General features: G+C 49.1%; 1 protein-coding gene across 1 annotated transcript in view; it reads left to right on the forward strand.

The window, feature by feature from the left end:
- The window catches only part of AP2A2 (adaptor related protein complex 2 subunit alpha 2), a 373,009-nt gene that overhangs the window by 243,998 nt on the left and 110,000 nt on the right, over nucleotides 1-19,011 (forward strand). The window contains 1 exon segment of the mRNA XM_029582982.1: nucleotides 4,953-5,135. Within this exon segment, the coding sequence (XP_029438842.1) occupies nucleotides 4,953-5,135 (183 nt within the window).

Genomic DNA, 19,011 nt, shown 5'->3' on the forward strand with positions numbered 1-19,011 from the left:
GAAAGAAATTCCTATCTTATAGGAAAGAAGTAATAGATAAAGGTGGATATTTTATTTTAAAATATCCATGCAAGTGCACTGTTAAGTTAGAGGGGAATACCTACACATTCACAGAGCCAGTAGGTCTTAGGGATCTCCTAGCAGGAAAATGATCGGCTTATATGATTAGTAGAGTATTGACAATGCATTTTTCCTTGACTAATGTTTTTTCTATAATCCGTTCAAATATCTTGAGACTCACTTGAATTTCCTTAAGTATAATAATGACTGAATTGTATGCTTAATGTTAGGTTGAAAAAAAGTTTCCTGTTTCTTGTTAAGGACTCAGTCATTATGAGATTTCTTAAATGTTTTGTTTATTGTAAACATTTTGAAAAAGTAATAAAGAATTAAAAAAAAAAAAAGAGAATATCTGGTACGAGATATTAGTGGAGGAAAGGTAGTGCGGACATTCAAATTCTATAAAAGTAGGAGGTGAAGGTATAGGAGAGTAAGGAAGATTCTAGTAGCCTCAGTGCATTTGTGCTGAACATTGTATTAGCCATCTAGGTGGTAGGGGAGTATAGGGTACCAGGCATGGGTTGTCAGGAGGTGGGTGGGGGGGGGGGGATCTACAATTTTCCAAACGAGTACCTAGTAAATTGTAATAGTCAATTGGCAGGGGAGTTAGGTTTCATTCCAGAGGATAGCTATGTGCTGAATGCTGTTTGGAAGAGCTACATTTTTATTTCCTTTATTTTATTTTTAAAACATTTGTTACCTGCCCTTCGTACATTCAGGGCAGAGTACAGAGAACATAACCCAATGATTAAAATACATAATCTATATAAATAAAAATGTAAATGTTCGTTTGTTCAAAATCTTAAATCTCCGAAAGTTCTTCACAGATTGCTTTGAAATTTTGACACAACGTTGCATTCGAATACGCATGTGTTTTTATATACCTGTATTATATAGATGTCACACCTGTGACAGGTAAAACCATGTTTTTGGGGGAAAACAGTGCCATCTGTTGGACGTTAAAGCAACACACGCTATCTACAATATAAATGGCCTCTGACCGGACCGCAAATGCGCAGTAGAGAGCAGATCTACCTCGCATGTGCGGACCATAGAGCTCTGCGCTACGTGCTGGGTGTCACAGAGGGGAGGAGGAAAGGACAGACAAGTCGCTGCTCCGAGAAACGGCTCGGCCCGTTCCTCCGACACTGGGGAAGGGGGGAGGGAGTAGGGACTGCCGGACAGTTACACACAGGAGGAGGAAAGGGTAAAGGAGTCGCCGAGCCAGTCCGTCCACTGCCGGGGAAGGGGGGGGAGGGAGTTGGGGCGGCCATGCATGTGCGGACCATAGAGCTCTGCGCTACATGCTGGGTGTCACAGAGGGGAGGAGGAAAGGACAGACTGTCACCGCTCCGAGAAACGGCTCAGCCCGTTCCTCCGCTGCTGGGGAAGGGGGGGAGGGACTGCTGGACAGTTACACACAGGAGGAGGAAAGGGTAAAAGAGTCACTGAGCCAGTCCATCCGGGGAAGGGGGGGAGGGAGTTGGGACGGCTGGAGCAGAGCTAATGCGCATTGTGAAATTAAACCAGACTGAGCTATGGCAGTCCATCCGGGGAAGGGGGGGAGGGAGTTGGGACGGCTGGAGCAGAGCTAATGCGCATTGTGAAATTAAACCAGACTGAGCTATGGCAATGCGTGGCCGGGTGCAGCCAGTAAAAGAAATAAAAATGAACTAACAAGATATCACATTAACTCAAAAAAACAAATTTAGGGTTGCATAGTGTCATATGCATGCGATCAACTTGCGTAGGCTTTCCGACACAGATATGAAATTTGGATTCTTTAATTATTCTGATTTCAGTAGGGAGGGAATTCCAAAATAAAGGGCCTGCAATTGAAACTGCTCGCTCCCTAGTCTCCTTTAATATGTGCTACTCTAAGAGTGGGACATCAAGCAGACTTTGGCTGATCTCAAGGCTCTTGGGATATATATTTTCAAAATGGCTGGGATCCAACAGGATTTGATGTTATAAAGAAGGTTGTGAATAACTGCCAATTTATATTGAATCCAATAAGTAATGGGAAACCAGTGTAGTGACTCTAAAACCAGAGTTATGTCATCGCGGGGGGGAGGAAGGCCAGTAAGAAGTCTTGCTACTGAATTTTGATGGTTTGAAGTGGACGAAGTATATAACCAGGGAGACCGAGAGAGTGAATTGCAATAGTCCAGGCTGGAGAAGAGCAATGATTGCAATACTGTATGAAAGTCATCTGGATCAAGTAATAGCTTCAAATTGCATAGTAACTGAAACTTAAAGAATGAAGATTGTCAAAGATTTAATATGTTCCCACATTGTAAGGGCAGGATCTAAGAGAGCCTAAATTGTGTACTACTTTTGACATTGGAATATTTTTATTCTTAAATGTGACTTGAGTTGGGGTAAAAGAATGAGAAAAATGATACCATGTCAGTTTTTGAAATGTTCAATGCAAGATTAAGAGTGAGCCAGTTCTAAATAGTGGATAGGCAATATACAATATATTCTTCAGTTTTGGTCTGTGGGTCTTTGAAATGAAGAAAAAAGAACTTGATGTCGTCAGCATAAAGCTTAGTGTACCCCAAGGCTGGACAAGAGTCTGCATAGCAGAGTGAGATACATATTAGAATGTGGCCAATAATGCAGAGCCTTGGGGTGTACACCGGAGCTAAACAAAAACCAGGATGATGTCTCTGATCCAGCCTTGACTTGCTGTGTTCGGTTTGTGAGGCACGAGGAAACCAAGAAAAAAGAGCCTGTGATCCCATGAGCGTGAAGTCTAGATAGAAAAATGCCATGGTCAGTAGTATGGAAAGCTGCTGAAATATTAAGTAAAATGAGTATCCTCGATCCAAACCTTGTCAGTGTCAAAGCTGAATAACTATTTCGGTATAGTGATATTTATGGAAACTAAATTGGTATTGATCGAATGTATCATTAGAATCAAGAAAATTTGTGAACCGGAGTACAGAATTTTCAGTGATTTGGCTGATAAATGAAATGGGATGATAGTTTTATAATTGTTTGGTCAGTGGAGGCTTTTTTAAGAATTGGACAGATAGAAGCTCATTTTAATGAGTCGAGGAGAGTACCCTGCCTAAGTGTGAAAGAATTATGGCTAATTCTTCAGTTTTCGTTTTCACCATCTCCTCTGGAAGGGCATTCCAGGCATCCTCTCCAGGTAGAAATATTTCCTGACATTGATTCTGAGTCTTCTTCCTCCCTGGAGTTTCATCGAATGTGCAGCATTAATAACTTTTAGGTATCCTATCTCCCTCTGGTGCAGGGGAGATATGACACAGACCTTCAGATCCTGAAAGGTTTTAGTGATGCACATTCGACAAACCTTTTCCATTGGAAAGAAATCAGTAAAATAGGGGTTACGAAATGAAACTCCAGGGATGATGACTCAGAACCAATGTCAGGAAATACTTCTTCGCGGATGCCTGGAATGCCCTTCGAGAAGAGGTGGTGAAAATGAAAACTGTGAGAGAATTCAAAGGGGCATGGGATAAACACTGTGGATGCCTAAAGGCTAGATGATGGAAATGAAGAAAAAAAAATGTGTGGGGGGTAATTTGCTGGTGCGGCTTAGGAATGGAAGGTTGGAGGCTGAATGGTACCTTGGAATGCTGATTTTTGTGTTAAAAACTGAAAAATTGAAGAATGGTTTTCAGCAGATGCTGTCTTTTGGAAGAAAGGGTCTTTAAGCTGCAGTCAGTCACCTATTATGGTACTGTTATAGGTTGAGGCAAGAACTAAATAGGAATTTTGTCTTAACTACACTGTCATTTATTTTGTGAGGGAACATGTTTGTCATAGTTCAAAATAGATTTTGTCAGTCTTGTTTGTGTACTTTTTGAACAGATTGAAACTTCATGATACTGCAGTAATTCACTTTGAGACTTTTTGGGAAGATGTCATTGATCTGCATTACTGCAAGTAGTAGGATGAGAGTTAATAGAAACTGATTTGACAAAATTCCTGTTTTTGGACATTGAGGGTTGATTTCAAAAGCTTATTTTGGATATACATGTGTAACTTTGAGTTTCATAAGTAGAGACAGCTATTTGAACATTTATGCCAGCACAGTGTGTGCGCATTTCAGGCTGAGCATGCTTTCACATGCATTGAAAAGAAGGGTTTCTGGAATTGTGATATTGGGGGGGGAGGGGAAGAAAAGGTGCATATATAGTTTAAATATTCTTGCATATTTTCTGGCACATAACTCAAGCTTCAGGTATGGTAGGGTAGGTATATGTGGGTACTTATATCAGTATAACCTTTAGAACATTTTGAGAAACCACCAGCATGCTTTTCTAAAAATTTACAAAAAGGTACATGGGTACAAAAGTAGCCATATCTTTTCACTAGGCGCCTTAATGAAAATTGCCCTGAAAATATCACAGGGCACAATTTATCTGGATTAAAATGTTGAATCCCATTGAAATCCTCCTTGGAGAGGGGGTGGAGTCCAACTAGTCTTGGAAATATTGCTGTTGGACATGCCCCTAAATAAACTAGTTGTACAGTCTTTCAAATAAAAATGCTGTATAATTGTGTGTATATTTAAAATGTTTACTTCACATAATTAAATACCAAAGCATGGTGCAAACATCTGTTACCATAAAATTATCATAAAACCATAGTTTTCTCATTTTATGGCATTACTGTGGAAACCTCCCTTAAAAATGGTATCTATAATTAACTTCCAGAAGTGATTATCTCTAAACTGTAAAAATGTTTTGATATCTAGAATGATGTATAGGTATATGACTTTATTTTTGAAAGTTCTGATAGTTCTAATATAGAAGGAATGATGTGATCAATTTTTTTTAAGCTCACAGCCATGATTAGGGAGAGCCTTTTATTTGTCAAGTAATAATTTTTGGCCTACATATTTCCTCTCTTAGGTGCTGAAGGTTGCAATTCTTGCTGAAAAGTATGCAGTGGATTATACCTGGTATGTGGATACAATTCTAAACTTAATCCGAATTGCGGGGGACTACGTGAGTGAGGAAGTGTGGTACCGGGTCATTCAGATCGTGATTAACAGAGATGATGTGCAAGGTTATGCAGCAAAGACTGTCTTTGAGGTGAGAACCAAGAAGGAGTTTGTGATCAAATGTATCTTTGTAAAGCTGAGTCAACTTTTGGAATGAGCAGCATGATTGTTCTGAGACTTCTGGGATTGTATCTGCTTGCCTTACTTGGTTTGGTTACTCTGACTAAAGCTTCAAAGTCAAGGCAGTAACTGTTCTGTGGCTAGTCCTAAATGGTTAAATGACCTCCCCCCTTAACTCCAGGTGAACCCCTCCTTGCCAAGATTTAGAAAGATAATAAAAATAAGAGCCCATTTTTTTTAGACAGGCCTTTTGGACATAATCATTGAATCGAACACATTGATTTTTACATTGATGACTGGATACTATTGACAGTGATGTTTATGTTCATTTTTATTATCTTTGGTGGTTTTTTGTTTTAAACTTTGGTTTTGATATCTGTTTTATTTATTTACTTTTATATAATTGTAGCCCCTCAGGGGCAATTTCATCCTTACTCGGAGGCAGAGGGAACATTTATTTCATTGTTTAGTGCCTACCTTAAATTTGGAATCTGGGGCAAGCCCCTTGTGGCCTCTGTAAATGCTAACCAACACATTTCTTTATAAATAATTGTGATTCCCAGTACGTACCAGGATCAGTCCAGACAGCTGGGTTATGCCTCCCCTCCAGCAGATGGAGTCAGAGAGAAAACTGAAAGCACCCCCTAGATATACTGGTGTGCCTCCTGCGGTCCTTCAGTATATTCTCTGACTCCAGCAGATTGAGAGGCATAACCTGCGGTTCTGGTCTGGTCAGTTTCTTGATACTGGGAAATAGAAAAAAAAAAAAAAAAGAAGAAAATTGGGGAGACAAGGGACAAGATCAATTGGTTCGTCTTTTCTGTCCTCTGTCTGCCCGTTTGTCTTTGTGTGTTTGTCTGGCGCTGCGAAGTTGTAGTTCAGCGTGGGGCAGGCTCGGAGGGTAATACCCTCCTCTTATTCCCGGGATTGAGTGTCCGTGTGGCTGGGGGAGAGCTTACCGGTGGGCCGGTCACCCTCCCCCCCCCAATACCAGGGATTTGACCCTGAAGGGGGTTTAAAAAAAAAAAAAAAAAGTTACAACGAAGAGTCATTTAAGACCTGTTGGGGACAGGCAGTGATCTCCCCTGCTTAACCCCGCGTACAAAGCCTGCCCGTGCCTTTCGGACCCCGGAGGGGGTGGCTAGTTCACCCGGCGCGCGCTCGCGTTCCGAATTTCTTCTCACCAGATTTTTGGCGCCTTTTTTCGCTGACAGCACAGCGCTCCATCTTCGGATGCCGCGATCCTCGGCTTGCCGGACATGTGGGGAGGCGGGGGCGCGACTCTCCCGCGAGGGTCTCTGCCCCCGATGTATTCCCGGGGGTGAGGGACCCTCGGGGGGGCCGAGCGCTGCCCGCAGCCGCTCTCCTCGTCCCTCTGCGTCGCGGCACAGCAGCGCCTCAGGCAGCCGGTCTTCGGCCCCTCCTCCCTCGGGGAGGAGTGCGGCGGCCATCTTGGCTACGAGGCAGGATGATTTTTCAGCTTCGGAGGAGGAGGACTCCCCTCCTCCCTCGCCTGACGCGCGCAGCCCGCGCTCCCAGCCCGATGTGGGGTCTCCTCGAAGCCCTCCCTCATCGGATGCCACGAGGAAAGGTTTAAAAAGGTCGGTGCCGTTTTCATCGGATTTTGTGCTTTTAATGCACAAGGCGTTTTTACAGGCAGAATCCGGCTGGGAGCCGGAGGTGCCCCCTCCCCCGAAGGTGCCCAAAACGACTTCCTTGCCCCGGGGGAGTCCGCCGGGGGGGGGGGGGGGGGGTCTGCCGGGGCTACGGCTCCTCGCCCGCGGGGGGGAGGAGCTGCGGACCTGAGCGATACAGGGGCCGCTCCAGAGTCCCCGGGGGCTCCGGATTTGCTGACGACGGACGAGCAGGGGTCCGTAGAGGGGAATGACCCTCAGGTGCTCCGTTTGTTTGCTAAGGAGGAGTTAAGTGCCCTTATTCTCCACGTGCTGCAGGAGCTGGAATTAGTGACGCCGCCTCAGGAGGCGGATTCGTCTACCGGGGATATCGCGATGGCGGGGCTTCGGGCCCCCCCTCAGACTTTTCCTTTCCATCACAAGGTCTTGCAGATTGTCTCGAAGGAATGGGAACTGCCGGAGGCTTCCCTGCGTGTGAACCGAGCCATGGAAAAGTTATATCCCTTACATAAGGATTCATTGGAACTGTTGAAGACACCCGCGGTAGATTCGGCTGTCACGGCTGTGGTCAAGCATACGACTATCCCCGTGACGGGGGGTATAGCGTTGAAGGACCTCCAAGACCGCAAGCTTGAGGTTTTATTAAAGCGTATTTTTGATGTGGCGGCACTGGGGGTCCGAGCGGCGGCTTGCAGCAGCCTGGTGCAGAGGGCCAACCTCCGCTGGGTTCAGCAGCTCCTGACCATGCAGGAGCTCCCTCCGGGCGAGGCTGAGCAGGCAAATTGTGTTGAGGCAGCGGTTGCTTATACAGCGGATGCCTTGTATGACTTGTTGCGCACATCGGCTCGCATCATGTCCTCGGCGGTCTCAGCCAGGAGGTTGCTGTGGCTCCGTCGTTGGTCGGCGGATGCCACCTCCAAGGCGAGGTTAGGTTCCTTCCCCTTTAAGGGCAAGTTGCTATTTGGCGAGGAGCTGGATCAGCTCATCAAGGATCTGGGTGACAACAAAGTTTACAAGCTGCCGGAGGATAAGCCTCGGCAACCTCGGTCCTTTGGTAACGCCAGGACTCGCTTTCGGGGGCAAAGGCGTTTCCGTGGGGGAAGAGGGGGTTCCTTTTCCCAGCGGCAGCAGGCGACAAGATCCCAGGCCTGGTCTTCTTCTTCCTTTCGTGGCAGGAGGCCTCTACGGGGAGGCTCCTCCCAAGGTTTTGCTGCCATCAAGCCCGCACAATGAAGGTGCGCGGGCCCACTCCTCCGTTCCCGTTATCGGAGGCCGGCTGTCCCGGTTCTGGGAGGAGTGGGTCAAAATTACTTCGGATCAATGGGTCCTCGATGTGGTTCGGTACGGCTACGAGTTGGATTTTGTACGTCCCCTCCGGGACCTTTTTATGGTATCGCCGTGCGGCCCGGAAGAAAAACAAGTAGCTATAGCCCAAACGGTCGCTCATCTACAGGCTCTGGGGGCGGTGGTTCCAGTTCCGCGGGACCAGCTTCGGACGGGTCGGTATTCCATATACTTCCTGGTTCCCAAGAAGGAGGGCACCTTCCGACCCATTCTGGATCTCAAAGGAGTAAACAAGGCGTTGCGGGTGCCTCGCTTCCGAATGTTATTGCGGCCGTCCACAAGGGAGAATTTTTGGCTTCTTTGGACCTGACAGAGGCCTATCTACACATCGGAATAAGAGAACGGCATCAAAGGTACTTGAGGTTCATGGTGATGGGGGACCACTACCAGTTCTGCGCCCTCCCATTCGGGTTGGCCACCGCGCCGAGGGTGTTCACCAAAGTTCTCGTGGTGGTAGCGGCTTCCCTCCGCCGCCAAGGCGTCCTTGTGCATCCTTATCTCAACGATTGGCTCATCCGAGCGAAGTCGCATGCGGCTTGCACCCGAGCGGTCTCCTTAGTGGTTCACCAGCTGCAGGAGTTGGGTTGGGTAGTCAACTTTGCGAAGAGCAGACTCGAGCCGACCCAACGCCTGGAGTTCCTGGGAGCTCGGTTCGACACCTTGGTGGGCAAGGTTTTTCTTCCGCAGCAACGCATGCTCAATCTCATGACTCAGGTACGGCGCCTGTTGGAGCTCGAGATTCCCACGGTCTGGGATTATTTACAAGTCATTGGTCATATGGTGTCTACTATGGAGATGGTACAATGGGCTTTTGCGCATATGCGTCCGTTACAAAGAGCACTTCTGTCTCGGTGGGATCCCCGCTCGGAGGAGTACGGGATCGAATTGCCGTTGCTGGAGCCGGCTCGCTCCAGTCTCTCTTGGTGGTTGACTCCAGACAATCTATTGCAGGGGGTGGACCTCGAACCCCCGTCCTGGTTGGTGGTGACAACGGATGCCAGCCTGTCGGGCTGGGGAGCGGTCTGCCAGTCCCGTGCAGTCCAGGGCACCTGGTCAGCACTCCAAGCAACTTGGTCCATCAACCGATTGGAGACCAGAGCGGTCCGCCTGGCCTTGCGTTGCCTCCTACCACTGGTACGCGGACGAGCAGTCCGAGTTCTGTCGGACAATGCGACCACGGTGGCGTACATAAATCGACAAGGCGGCACGAAAAGCCAAGCAGTAGCGACGGAGGCGGCGCTGTTGATGTCCTGGGCGGAACAGCACATAGAGCGTCTCGCGGCCACCCACATTGCCGGCGTGGACAACGTTCAGGCGGATTACCTCAGCCAGCAGCACCTAGATCCAGGAGAATGGGAGCTCTCGTTGGAGGCGATGGCTCTCATCACGCGGTGTTGGGGGACCCCGCGCTTGGACCTCATGGCGACCCGTCTAAATGCAAAGGCGGTGCGCTTCTTCAGCCGGAGGAGAGAGCACATGTCAGAAGGGGTGGACGCACTGGTCCTTCCGTGGCCACGTCACATTCTTCTTTATGTGTTCCCTCCGTGGCCCCTGGTAGGGAAAGTGTTAAGGCGCATAGAGTCACATCACGGTCCGGTGATTCTCGTGGCTCCGGAATGGCCGCGGCGTCCGTGGTTCGCGGATCTGGTCAACTTGGCGGTCGACGGCCCACTGCGTCTCGGGCATCTTCCCAATCTTCTTCGCCAGGGTCCAGTATTTTTCGATCTGGCGGATCATTTTTGTCTGGCGGCTTGGCTTATGAAAGGAAGCGGTTGAAGAAGAGAGGTTATTCGGATGCGGTGGTGTCTACTCTCCTTCGGGCACGTCGGTCTTCCACTACACTCGCTTACGCGAGGGTTTGGAAGGTCTTCCATGATTGGTGTGACACGGCGGGTATCTCGACCAGACGTTCGTCCGTGGCGGATATCCTTATGTTTTTACAGGATGGCCTGAAGAAGGGCTTAGCGTATAATTCGCTGCGAGTTCAGGTGGCGGCTCTGGGCTGCTTGAGGGGTAAGGTCGAAGGCTCTTCCCTTGCGAGTCATCCAGATGTGGCACGGTTTCTGCGAGGGGTTAGAAACTTGCGTCCTCCCGTCAGGCTTCCCTGTCCGTCTTGGAACTTGAACTTGGTACTCCGTGGTTTGTGTGCGGCGCCGTTTGAACCTATCAAAGCGGCTTCCTTAAAGGATCTGACTCTCAAGACGATTTTTCTTGTGGCCATTTCTTCGGCTCGCCGGGTTTCGGAGCTTCAGGCTCTCTCTTGTAGGGAACCTTTTTTGCGCATCTCGGCGTCGGGAGTTTCTCTACGGACTGTCCCTTCCTTCTTGCCGAAGGTGGTCTCCACGTTTCATGTCAACCAGACGGTGGAATTGCCTTCCTTTTCGGACGAGGACCTCCAGTCTTCTCAAGGTAGGGATTTGAGACGTCTCGATGTTCGACGGATTCTTTTGCGCTATTTGGAAGTTACCAACGAGTTTCGAAAGTCGGATCACCTTTTCGTGTTGTGGAACGGTCCCAGGAAGGGGCTCCCAGCTTCCAAGGCTACCATTGCACGCTGGTTAAAGGAGGCTATTCTATCTACGTATGTTGCCTGTGGTAAGCCGGTTCCCACTGGGCTCAAGGCTCATTCTCTGCGTTCTCAGGCTACTTCGTGGGCGGAGAATCACTTGGTCTCTTGTCAAGAGATTTGCAGGGCGGCCACGTGGAAATCCTGGCATACTTTTTCCAGGCATTATCGACTTGATGTCCGTGGCCCTCTTACAGAGTCCTTTGGGAGCAGTGTGATTCGAGCGGGACTCTCAGGGTCCCACCCCAGTTAAGGCGGCTCGGGTACATCCCAGCTGTCTGGACTGATCCTGGTACGTACTGGGAAAGGAAAATTAGGTTCTTACCTTTGCTAATTTTCGTTCCAGTAGTACCATGGATCAGTCCAGATGCCCGCCCTTGGTGCTTCTGGGAGTCCGCTCGTATTCTGTTGTTTTATAGTGCAGTTTTTTGTCTTGTGTCGGTCGCCACAGTGTCATGTGGCCGGTTGCCATTTTGTGGTGTTCTTGTTGTACATTTGTGGTGTCCTGTTTGTTGTTCTGGTTTTTACCTGTTTTCAAGGATGTGGCTACTTGATCTAGTCACTGGTTAAAAAAAAAAAAAAAAAGTTTTTGTGGGGGGACTTGGTATGTAGTGCTTAAGTCATTCCTTCTGCTTTGATATCACATATACTGAAGGACCGCAGGAGGCACACCAGTATATCTAGGGGGTGCTTTCAGTTTTCTCTCTGACTCCATCTGCTGGAGGGGAGGCATAACCCAGCTGTCTGGACTGATCCATGGTACTACTGGAACGAAAATTAGCAAAGGTAAGAACCTAATTTTCCTTTCTTGAACATACCCAGGTCAGTCTAGACCAGTGGGTTTATGCATCCCTACCAGCAGATGGAGGCAGAGAACAAAACTTTGAGGCACTGCTATATAACTGAGCATGCCACCTGCAGTCCCTCAGTATTTATCGGTCTCTAGCAGATGGTAGAGGTGCATACCTGCAGTCCTGACTGATCTGGAGTTGGAAAGTTGGAGCTGCTCCTTGAGGTGCCAGATTCCTCCCTCGATTTGAGCTGGACAATGTAGCTGCCTGCTGGTTCTGGGGCCCCTGATAGCCAGGGCTCTCTTCATGCCCTGAGGTCTCGTCCTGCATGCCACTGGCACCCTCAGGGAAGTATCCCCTTTTGGTGTTTTCCATTTCGTTTTATTCTGGAATTTATTAATTTTTTTTACAAAAAAAATTGTAATTTTGTTTGCTTGCTGAGGGTCATCCAGGAGGGTTGGCCTGCGGTGCAGGGCCGGGGCAGTCGACACTGGTGAGGGCTGTGTCGGTGAGGGAGTGGGAGCGGTGACTGCCAGTGTTCTGCCGGGGGTGGGGGGTGTTTCCGACAGGGGCCTGATTGCATCTGCGCACCGTGGCTTCATTTCGCTCTGGGCAGCTGTTTCCTTTTTAGCCCACCTGTCTCCTGCTGCCTCTGCTCCAACGTGTGGTTCAGCGGGTTTCCCTGCTGGGGATTTCCCTTGTCTGCTGTGATTTCGAGCTTTTCAGAGCAGTTTTCGTGCACGCACGTTTCCTGTGACTACAGACCTTCACACGCACCATTAGGGTTTGTGCAGCGATGCGGCCTAGTTTAGACACGTGGTGAGGCCTATCTTGGAGCAGGGGACGCTAGAGCATAGCGGCTGGGATGTCGGAGAAGCCACATGTGGAGGCCTGTAGGGCCTGTGATACCTGGTCAGCCCACCTTAACTCACTTTCCTTGTGCACTGGCTTTGCTTCGGGAGAGAGGGATCCTCCACTAAGGGTTCTAAGGCCCAGAGGGCCTCCTGGTCCGTTGGGGCTTCTGTCCTTCCTGCTCCGGAGTGGGGAGTTGAGGTCAGGGGGCTCCGACCGGCCACGAGTCTGGTGACTCTCCTCCATCTCTCTCCTGCGGTGCAGGTTCATGAGGATGGTGTTGAGGAAGGGGCGGTCTCCGAACCCAGCAGCCCTGCATGGGTTTCTGAATGCCTGGGGGTTTTTTCTCCAGAACTTGTTTTGCTTATACACAAGGCCTTTCTGGCAAGGAAGGCAGCGAAGCTGAGACCCAAGGAGAGGTCTTCATGTCCCTCCAAAAGATTTCTAGTGTCCTCAGGGGTTTGTCGAGGAAGGCTGTACAGGCATCATGGGTTGTGAACTGCACACACGGACCTGGACCCAAATGATCTGGAGGACTCTGATCCGCAAGATCCAGCTGCGGATCTGGAGAAGGGACCCAGATGTGGAGCAGAATCCTGACTTGGATGGAAGCAGAGATGAACCAGACCTCGTGGAAGGAGCTAGAACCCCAGGTAAAATGCTTTTTTAAAAAAATAAAATGCTTATTTAAAAAGGAGGACCTCCAGCCACTTATTCCTCAGGTTTTGGAGGAATTGGGAGTCAAGTTGTCTTAGGAGGAATCTGACAACGAGAGTGTCAACCAAATTCTTGATGGTCTGTGGGGTCCTCCCAGTGCCTTTCCCATTCCAAAGAAGATTCAGAAACTCATTAGTCGGGAGTGGGACTCCCTGGAAGTGCACTTGAAGGTTGGAAGGGCCATGGCAAAGCTCTATCCCTTGTTGGAAGAGCACTTGGATCACCTTAAAACGTCTGAGGTTGATGCGGCGGTATCAACAGTGACCAAAAAGACTACAATTCCAGTGGTGGGAGCGGCTGCCCCAAGGATATTCAGGATCATAAGCTGGAGGCTCAGTTGAAGCGCATGTTTGAGGTGTCAACGTTGTCTCCAGGCGGTGGTGTACGCTAGTATGGTGCAGCGTGCTTGCTTATGCTGGATCCAGAAGCCACAGGAGTAGGTGTCTCCGGGTGTGCTGTCCCCTACAACAGGCAGCCCATCTGGAGGTTGGGGTGGCCTAAGTGGTAGATGCTTTATATGATCTGGTGCGCACTACGACTAGAAGTATTGTCTCCATGGTGGTATCATGGTGACTTTTATGGCTGTGCAGTTGGTTAGTGGACATGTGGTCTAAAACTCAGTTGTGTAACCTTCCCTTTAAAGGAAATCTTCTCTTTGGGGAGGACCTGGACCAGCTTATGAATTCCCTCTGGAAACCAAGGGCAATAGGCTGCCAGAAGATAAAGGATTTATGATGTTTTTTCCCATGCATCCTCACTTTCGGGAGTCAGAGGTTTCTCACAGGACAAGCAGGATGGTAGTCCTCACATATGGGTGACATCACAAGATGGAGCCCAATCATGGAACACTTTCTTCAAAGTTTCTAGAACTTTGACTGGCACCTATTGGGCATGCCCAGGATGGGACTAACCCTGCAACCAGCAAGGGTCCCCCTTCAGTCTTCTTTTTTCCGCTCCACAGATTCCTGACAGGAATTTTCCTCATGGAATTACTACAAACTTTCATACCCTATAGGGGTCCCCCTTTTGAATTTTTGCTCCCGCGGTACTCCGGTAAGTTTTTTACCTGGTTCCGTTCGATTCCCGAAGAGTTTGGCCCTTACGGCCTACTGGCCGAACGCACCACGGCTCATTTGTTTCAAAAGCCATGGCGTTGGGGTTCCGTTGGTGCCCGGACTGTACTTGCACCATGTCCATAACAGACCCTCATAAAGTCTGTGTAATGTGCCTTGGGTGTGAGCATGATGTCCTGACTTGCACCAAATGTGCCTTAAAGACACCAAAAGGTCACAAAGCCAGAATGGAGAAAATGGAACTTCTCTTTCATTCCCAAATTCTGATGCCGTCGATTGCATCGACATTGTCCGAACCGACGCTGTCCACTTCGTGCCAGCATCGGGCACCGGCCGGTGACCATCCGGCATCGACTACTTCCCAGCCATCGACAACCTCTACTCCCCCTCAAGATCGAGGGGATCGTAGAGAGAAACATCAGCATAGACACCGAAAGCCTCAGACCATCGATGAAGGAAAATCATAGACTTCACCATCGTCCAAGCCGCCATCGAAGAAACCCCGTCCAGAAAAGGCATCGACCCTTTCTGGGACCGTGTCACTGAGGCAACCCTCACCCGGACGGGTATCGGGAGCCACGACTCCGACTTTAATGGTGGTCCCTCCGTCTTCCCTTCCGGAGCCGAGGCTGCTTGCTCCAGGTCTCCATGAAGAGCTGGATCGGATGATTCAGGAGGCAATTGATAAGGTGATGCACAGGTTCCAAGTTCCTCTGCCGACACCGGTGCCAATTGTGGAACCGACCACCGATCCCATTCCAGCAGCATTGGCACCGCTGCTCTCAAAGATGGAAGCACTTATAGCCGCTTTTCCACCGATGGATCCTGGGTCACCGGTGGCTCCGGTGCCTTCTCCACTTACTCTTTCATCGGGAGGAGAAACACCGTTCCGTATTCCTCAATCAGGTAGTCCTGCCGATGCCTCGGCCATCTATGCCGATCCGGCCATCTGCACCACCGATCCATCGATGCCCTCGCCTGCACCGGTGCCCTCGATGCCTTCATCGGTGCCTCCAGTACTTCCCTCGATGCCTTCAGAGCCTAGACCAGGACCTTCAGGAATACCATTGTCCTGTCCTTCTCAGGTTCCTAGAGGGACAGGTGCTGATCCTTATGACACCTGGACTGACGATTCATCTCAAGACTCCGATGATTTACCATCTCCTCCTTCTCCTACGGAAAGCAGGAAGCGTTCTCCAGAGGACTTGTCCTTCATAAATTTTGTGAAGGAAATGTCTGAGTTGGTTCCCTTCCAATTACAGACTGAACAAAATGATAGACACCAAATGATGGAGCTGTTACAATTCCTGGATGCTCCCAAGGAAATAACCTCCATCCCTATTCATCAGGTTCTTTTGGATCTTCTCAAAAAGAACTGGTAACACCTTGGTTCGGTAGCTCCAGTCAAACGAAAGGCAGATACCACTTACTTGGTCCAGTCAGCCCCAGAGTTCCAGAAGCCTCAGCTGGATCACCAATCCGTGGTAGTAGTCTGCCCAAAAGAGGGCATGACACTCAAAACTCCCACTCTTCCTTTTCCCCAAGTAAGGAACAGAAATTCCTGGATGCCATTGGCCAGCGTGTCTTCCAGGGATCAATGCTCATCTCTCGGATCGCCTCTTACCAGCTGTATATGACCCAGTATAATAGGGTCTTATTCAAACAGATACAGGACTTTGCAGAGTCCCTGCCTCAGCAGTTCCAGGAACAGCTTCAAACACTGGTACACAAGGGTTTTGAAGCAGGGAAGCATGAAATAAGATCCTCTTACGATACCCTGGAAGTGATGTCGAAAGATATCTGCAGCTGCCATTTCTGCAAGAAGATGGGCTTGGCTTAAGTCTTCGGACTTGCGCCCTGAAGTACAAGACAGATTGATCTGCCTTGCATAGGAGACAATCTGTTTGGCGAACAGATCCAGCGGACTCTGGCTGAACTCAAAGAGCATCATGAGACCCTTCGCCAACTCTCTGATGCCTTCTGAGTATTCCTCCAAACAGCCATTCAGGAAGGATACTAAAAAGTCTTCCGTCCAAAGAAGTCCTATCCACCACCTTCTAGAAGTCGTTCCACAAGACCTTTCCAGAAGGCCCAGTCTCGTCAACCTCTGAAACAAAAGCCGCAACCAGCTCCTCAGCCAGGCCCTGCTTCCAGCTTTTGACTCCTGCATAGAGAGCAGCAGCCAGCTTCCCCTGCCTCAGATACCAGTGGGGGGTCAATTGTGCCATTTCAACAACAGATGGCACACAATCATCTCAGGCCAGTGGGTCCTTGCCATAATCTCTCATGGTTATCACCTGAACTTTCTCTCCATTCCAACCGATTCCCCACCTCGGCTGACGTGGGGAACATCTGACCGCTCACCACTCCTGGAACAGGAGGTTTCCCTCCTCCAGTCCAGAGCAATAGAACCAGTGCCCTATTCCCAACAAGGCCTAGGATTCTATTCCCGGTACTTTCTAATCCCCAAAACGTCAGGCGGCGTTCGTCCAATTCTGTACCTATGTGCCCTCAACAAGTACCTCCAGCGAGAAAAGTTCAAGATGGTAACCTTGGGTTCCCTCCTTCCTCTTCTGCAAAAAGGAGACTGGCTCTGCTCTCTAGACCTCCAGGACACGTACACACACATTGCGATAACTCCATCTCATCGCAGATTTCTGAGATTTCTGGTAGGCCCCAAGCACTATCAGTACCGAGTGCTACCGTTCAGCCTGGCATCTTCACCAAGTGTCTCGTAGTAGTAGCAGCCTTCCTCAGGATTCAAGGTGTTCACATCTACCCTTATCTCGACTATTGGTTGATCAGGGCTCCCATTCAGCAGGCTGCTCTGTCGTCCCTACATCTCACCTTACACACTCTGATTTCGCTAGGATTTCTCGTCAACTATGCGAAATCCTGCTTAGTCCCATCTCGAACTTTGTCCTTCATAGGGGCAGACTTGGACACCTTTCAAGCAAAGGCATTTCTGCCTTGACAGCGAGCTCTCACTCTCATTTCTCTCACACACCAGCTACAGTCTCAGCACTGCTCGACTGCACGCCACTTCCTCATCCTGCTGGGACACATGGCATCCTCAATACAGGTTACTCTAATGGCCCACTTGGCCTTGAGAGTCATGCAGTGGACTCTAAGGTCACAGTGGACTCAATCCGTCCAACCACTATCGACCATTGTCCACATCACCGACCCACTTCATCAGTCTCTAGCCTGGTGGAAAAATCAGATCAATCTCCTCCAAGGCCTAGTCTTCCAGACTCCAGACCCTCAAATAATTCTCACCACCGATGCTTCCAACCTCGGCTAGGGAGCTCATGTCGCCAATTTGCAGTCCCAAGGAGCTTGGTCTCCAGAGGAAGCCAAACACCAAATCAATTTCCTGGAGCTACGAGTAATCAGATATACTCTCAGGGTATTTCAGGATCACCTTTCCAACCAGGTCATCCTGATTCAGACGGACAACCAGGTGGCCCTGTGGTACATCAACAAACAGGGAGAGATGGGCTCCTACCTACTGTGTCAGGAAGCAGCACATATATGGGTGGAGGCTCTCTCCCACTTGATGTACCTCAGGGCCACCTACTTGCAGGGAGTGGATAATGTGTTGGCAGACAAGCTGAGTTGCACCTTTCAACCGCACGAGTGGTCCCTCAACCCCACTGTTGCGGACTCAATATTCCAACGTTGGGGTTACCCCCGCATAGACCTCTTTGCATCACCTCAAAACCGCAACGTAGAGAACTTTTGCTCTCTCACTCGCAGCCAACACTTGCACCCAAGAGAAGCATTCTCCTTCTCATGGGCAACTGGTCTCTTTTATGCCTTCCCTCCATTTCCGCTTCTCTCAAAGACTCTTGTGAAGCTACATCAGGAGAAGGGAACCATGATCCTGATAGCAACTCACTGGCCATGCCAAGTTGGTTTCCGATCCTTCAGGACCTCTCCATTCGCAGGCACATTCCCTTGGGAACGGACCCGCTTCTGATCACTCAGAACGATGGGTGCTTGTGCCACCCCAATCTTCAGGCCTTATCCCTGATGGCCTGGATGTTGAAAGGTTGATTCTTCAGCCACTCAACCTTTCGAAGCCAGTTTCCCTTGTCCTGATTGCTTCACGAAAGCCTTCCACGAGAAAATCTTACCTTTACAAATGGAACAGATTTAAATCATGGTGTTCTGCTCAGTCACTTGATCCTTTCACCTGTTCCACCACGAAGTTTTTGGACTATCTCTGGCACTTGTCAGAATTAGGTCTTAAAACATCTTCCATCAGAATGCATGTCAGTGCGATAGCTGCCTTCCATAAAGGTGTTGGGGATGTTCCTATTTCAGTACAACTCCTTGTAACATGATTTCTGAAGGGCTTGCTCCATCTCAAGCCTCCTCTGTGCCCTCCGGCCCCTTCTTGGGACCTCAGTCTGGTTTTGGGTCAGTTCATGAAACCACCATTCAAGCCTCTACAATCCTGTGATCTATGTTATCTCACCTGGAAAGTGATTTTTCTTTTGGCGATCACATCTGCTTGCAGAGTTAGTTACAGGCCCTAGTTACCTATCTGCCTTACCCTAAACTTCTGCACGACTGGGCAGTACTCCGCACCCACCCTAAGTTCTTGCCTAAGGAAGTATCAGAGTTTCATCTTAATCAATCCATTATACTACCTACCTTTCCCAGGCCCCATTCCAATCCAGGAAAACAGGCTCTGCATACCCTTGACTGTAAACGGGCTCTAGCGTTCTATCTAGACCATACGGCTGCCCACAGGAAAAGCACTCAATTGTTTGTCTCTTTCCATTCCATCAAATTAGGGCAGCCTGTGGGTAAGCAGACTCTCTCCTCCTGATTAGCGGACTGTATATCTTTTTGCTATCAG

The sequence above is a fragment of the Rhinatrema bivittatum genome, chromosome 17 (assembly GCF_901001135.1).
Source record: "Rhinatrema bivittatum chromosome 17, aRhiBiv1.1, whole genome shotgun sequence".
In the NCBI taxonomy this organism is placed as follows: domain Eukaryota; kingdom Metazoa; phylum Chordata; class Amphibia; order Gymnophiona; family Rhinatrematidae; genus Rhinatrema; species Rhinatrema bivittatum.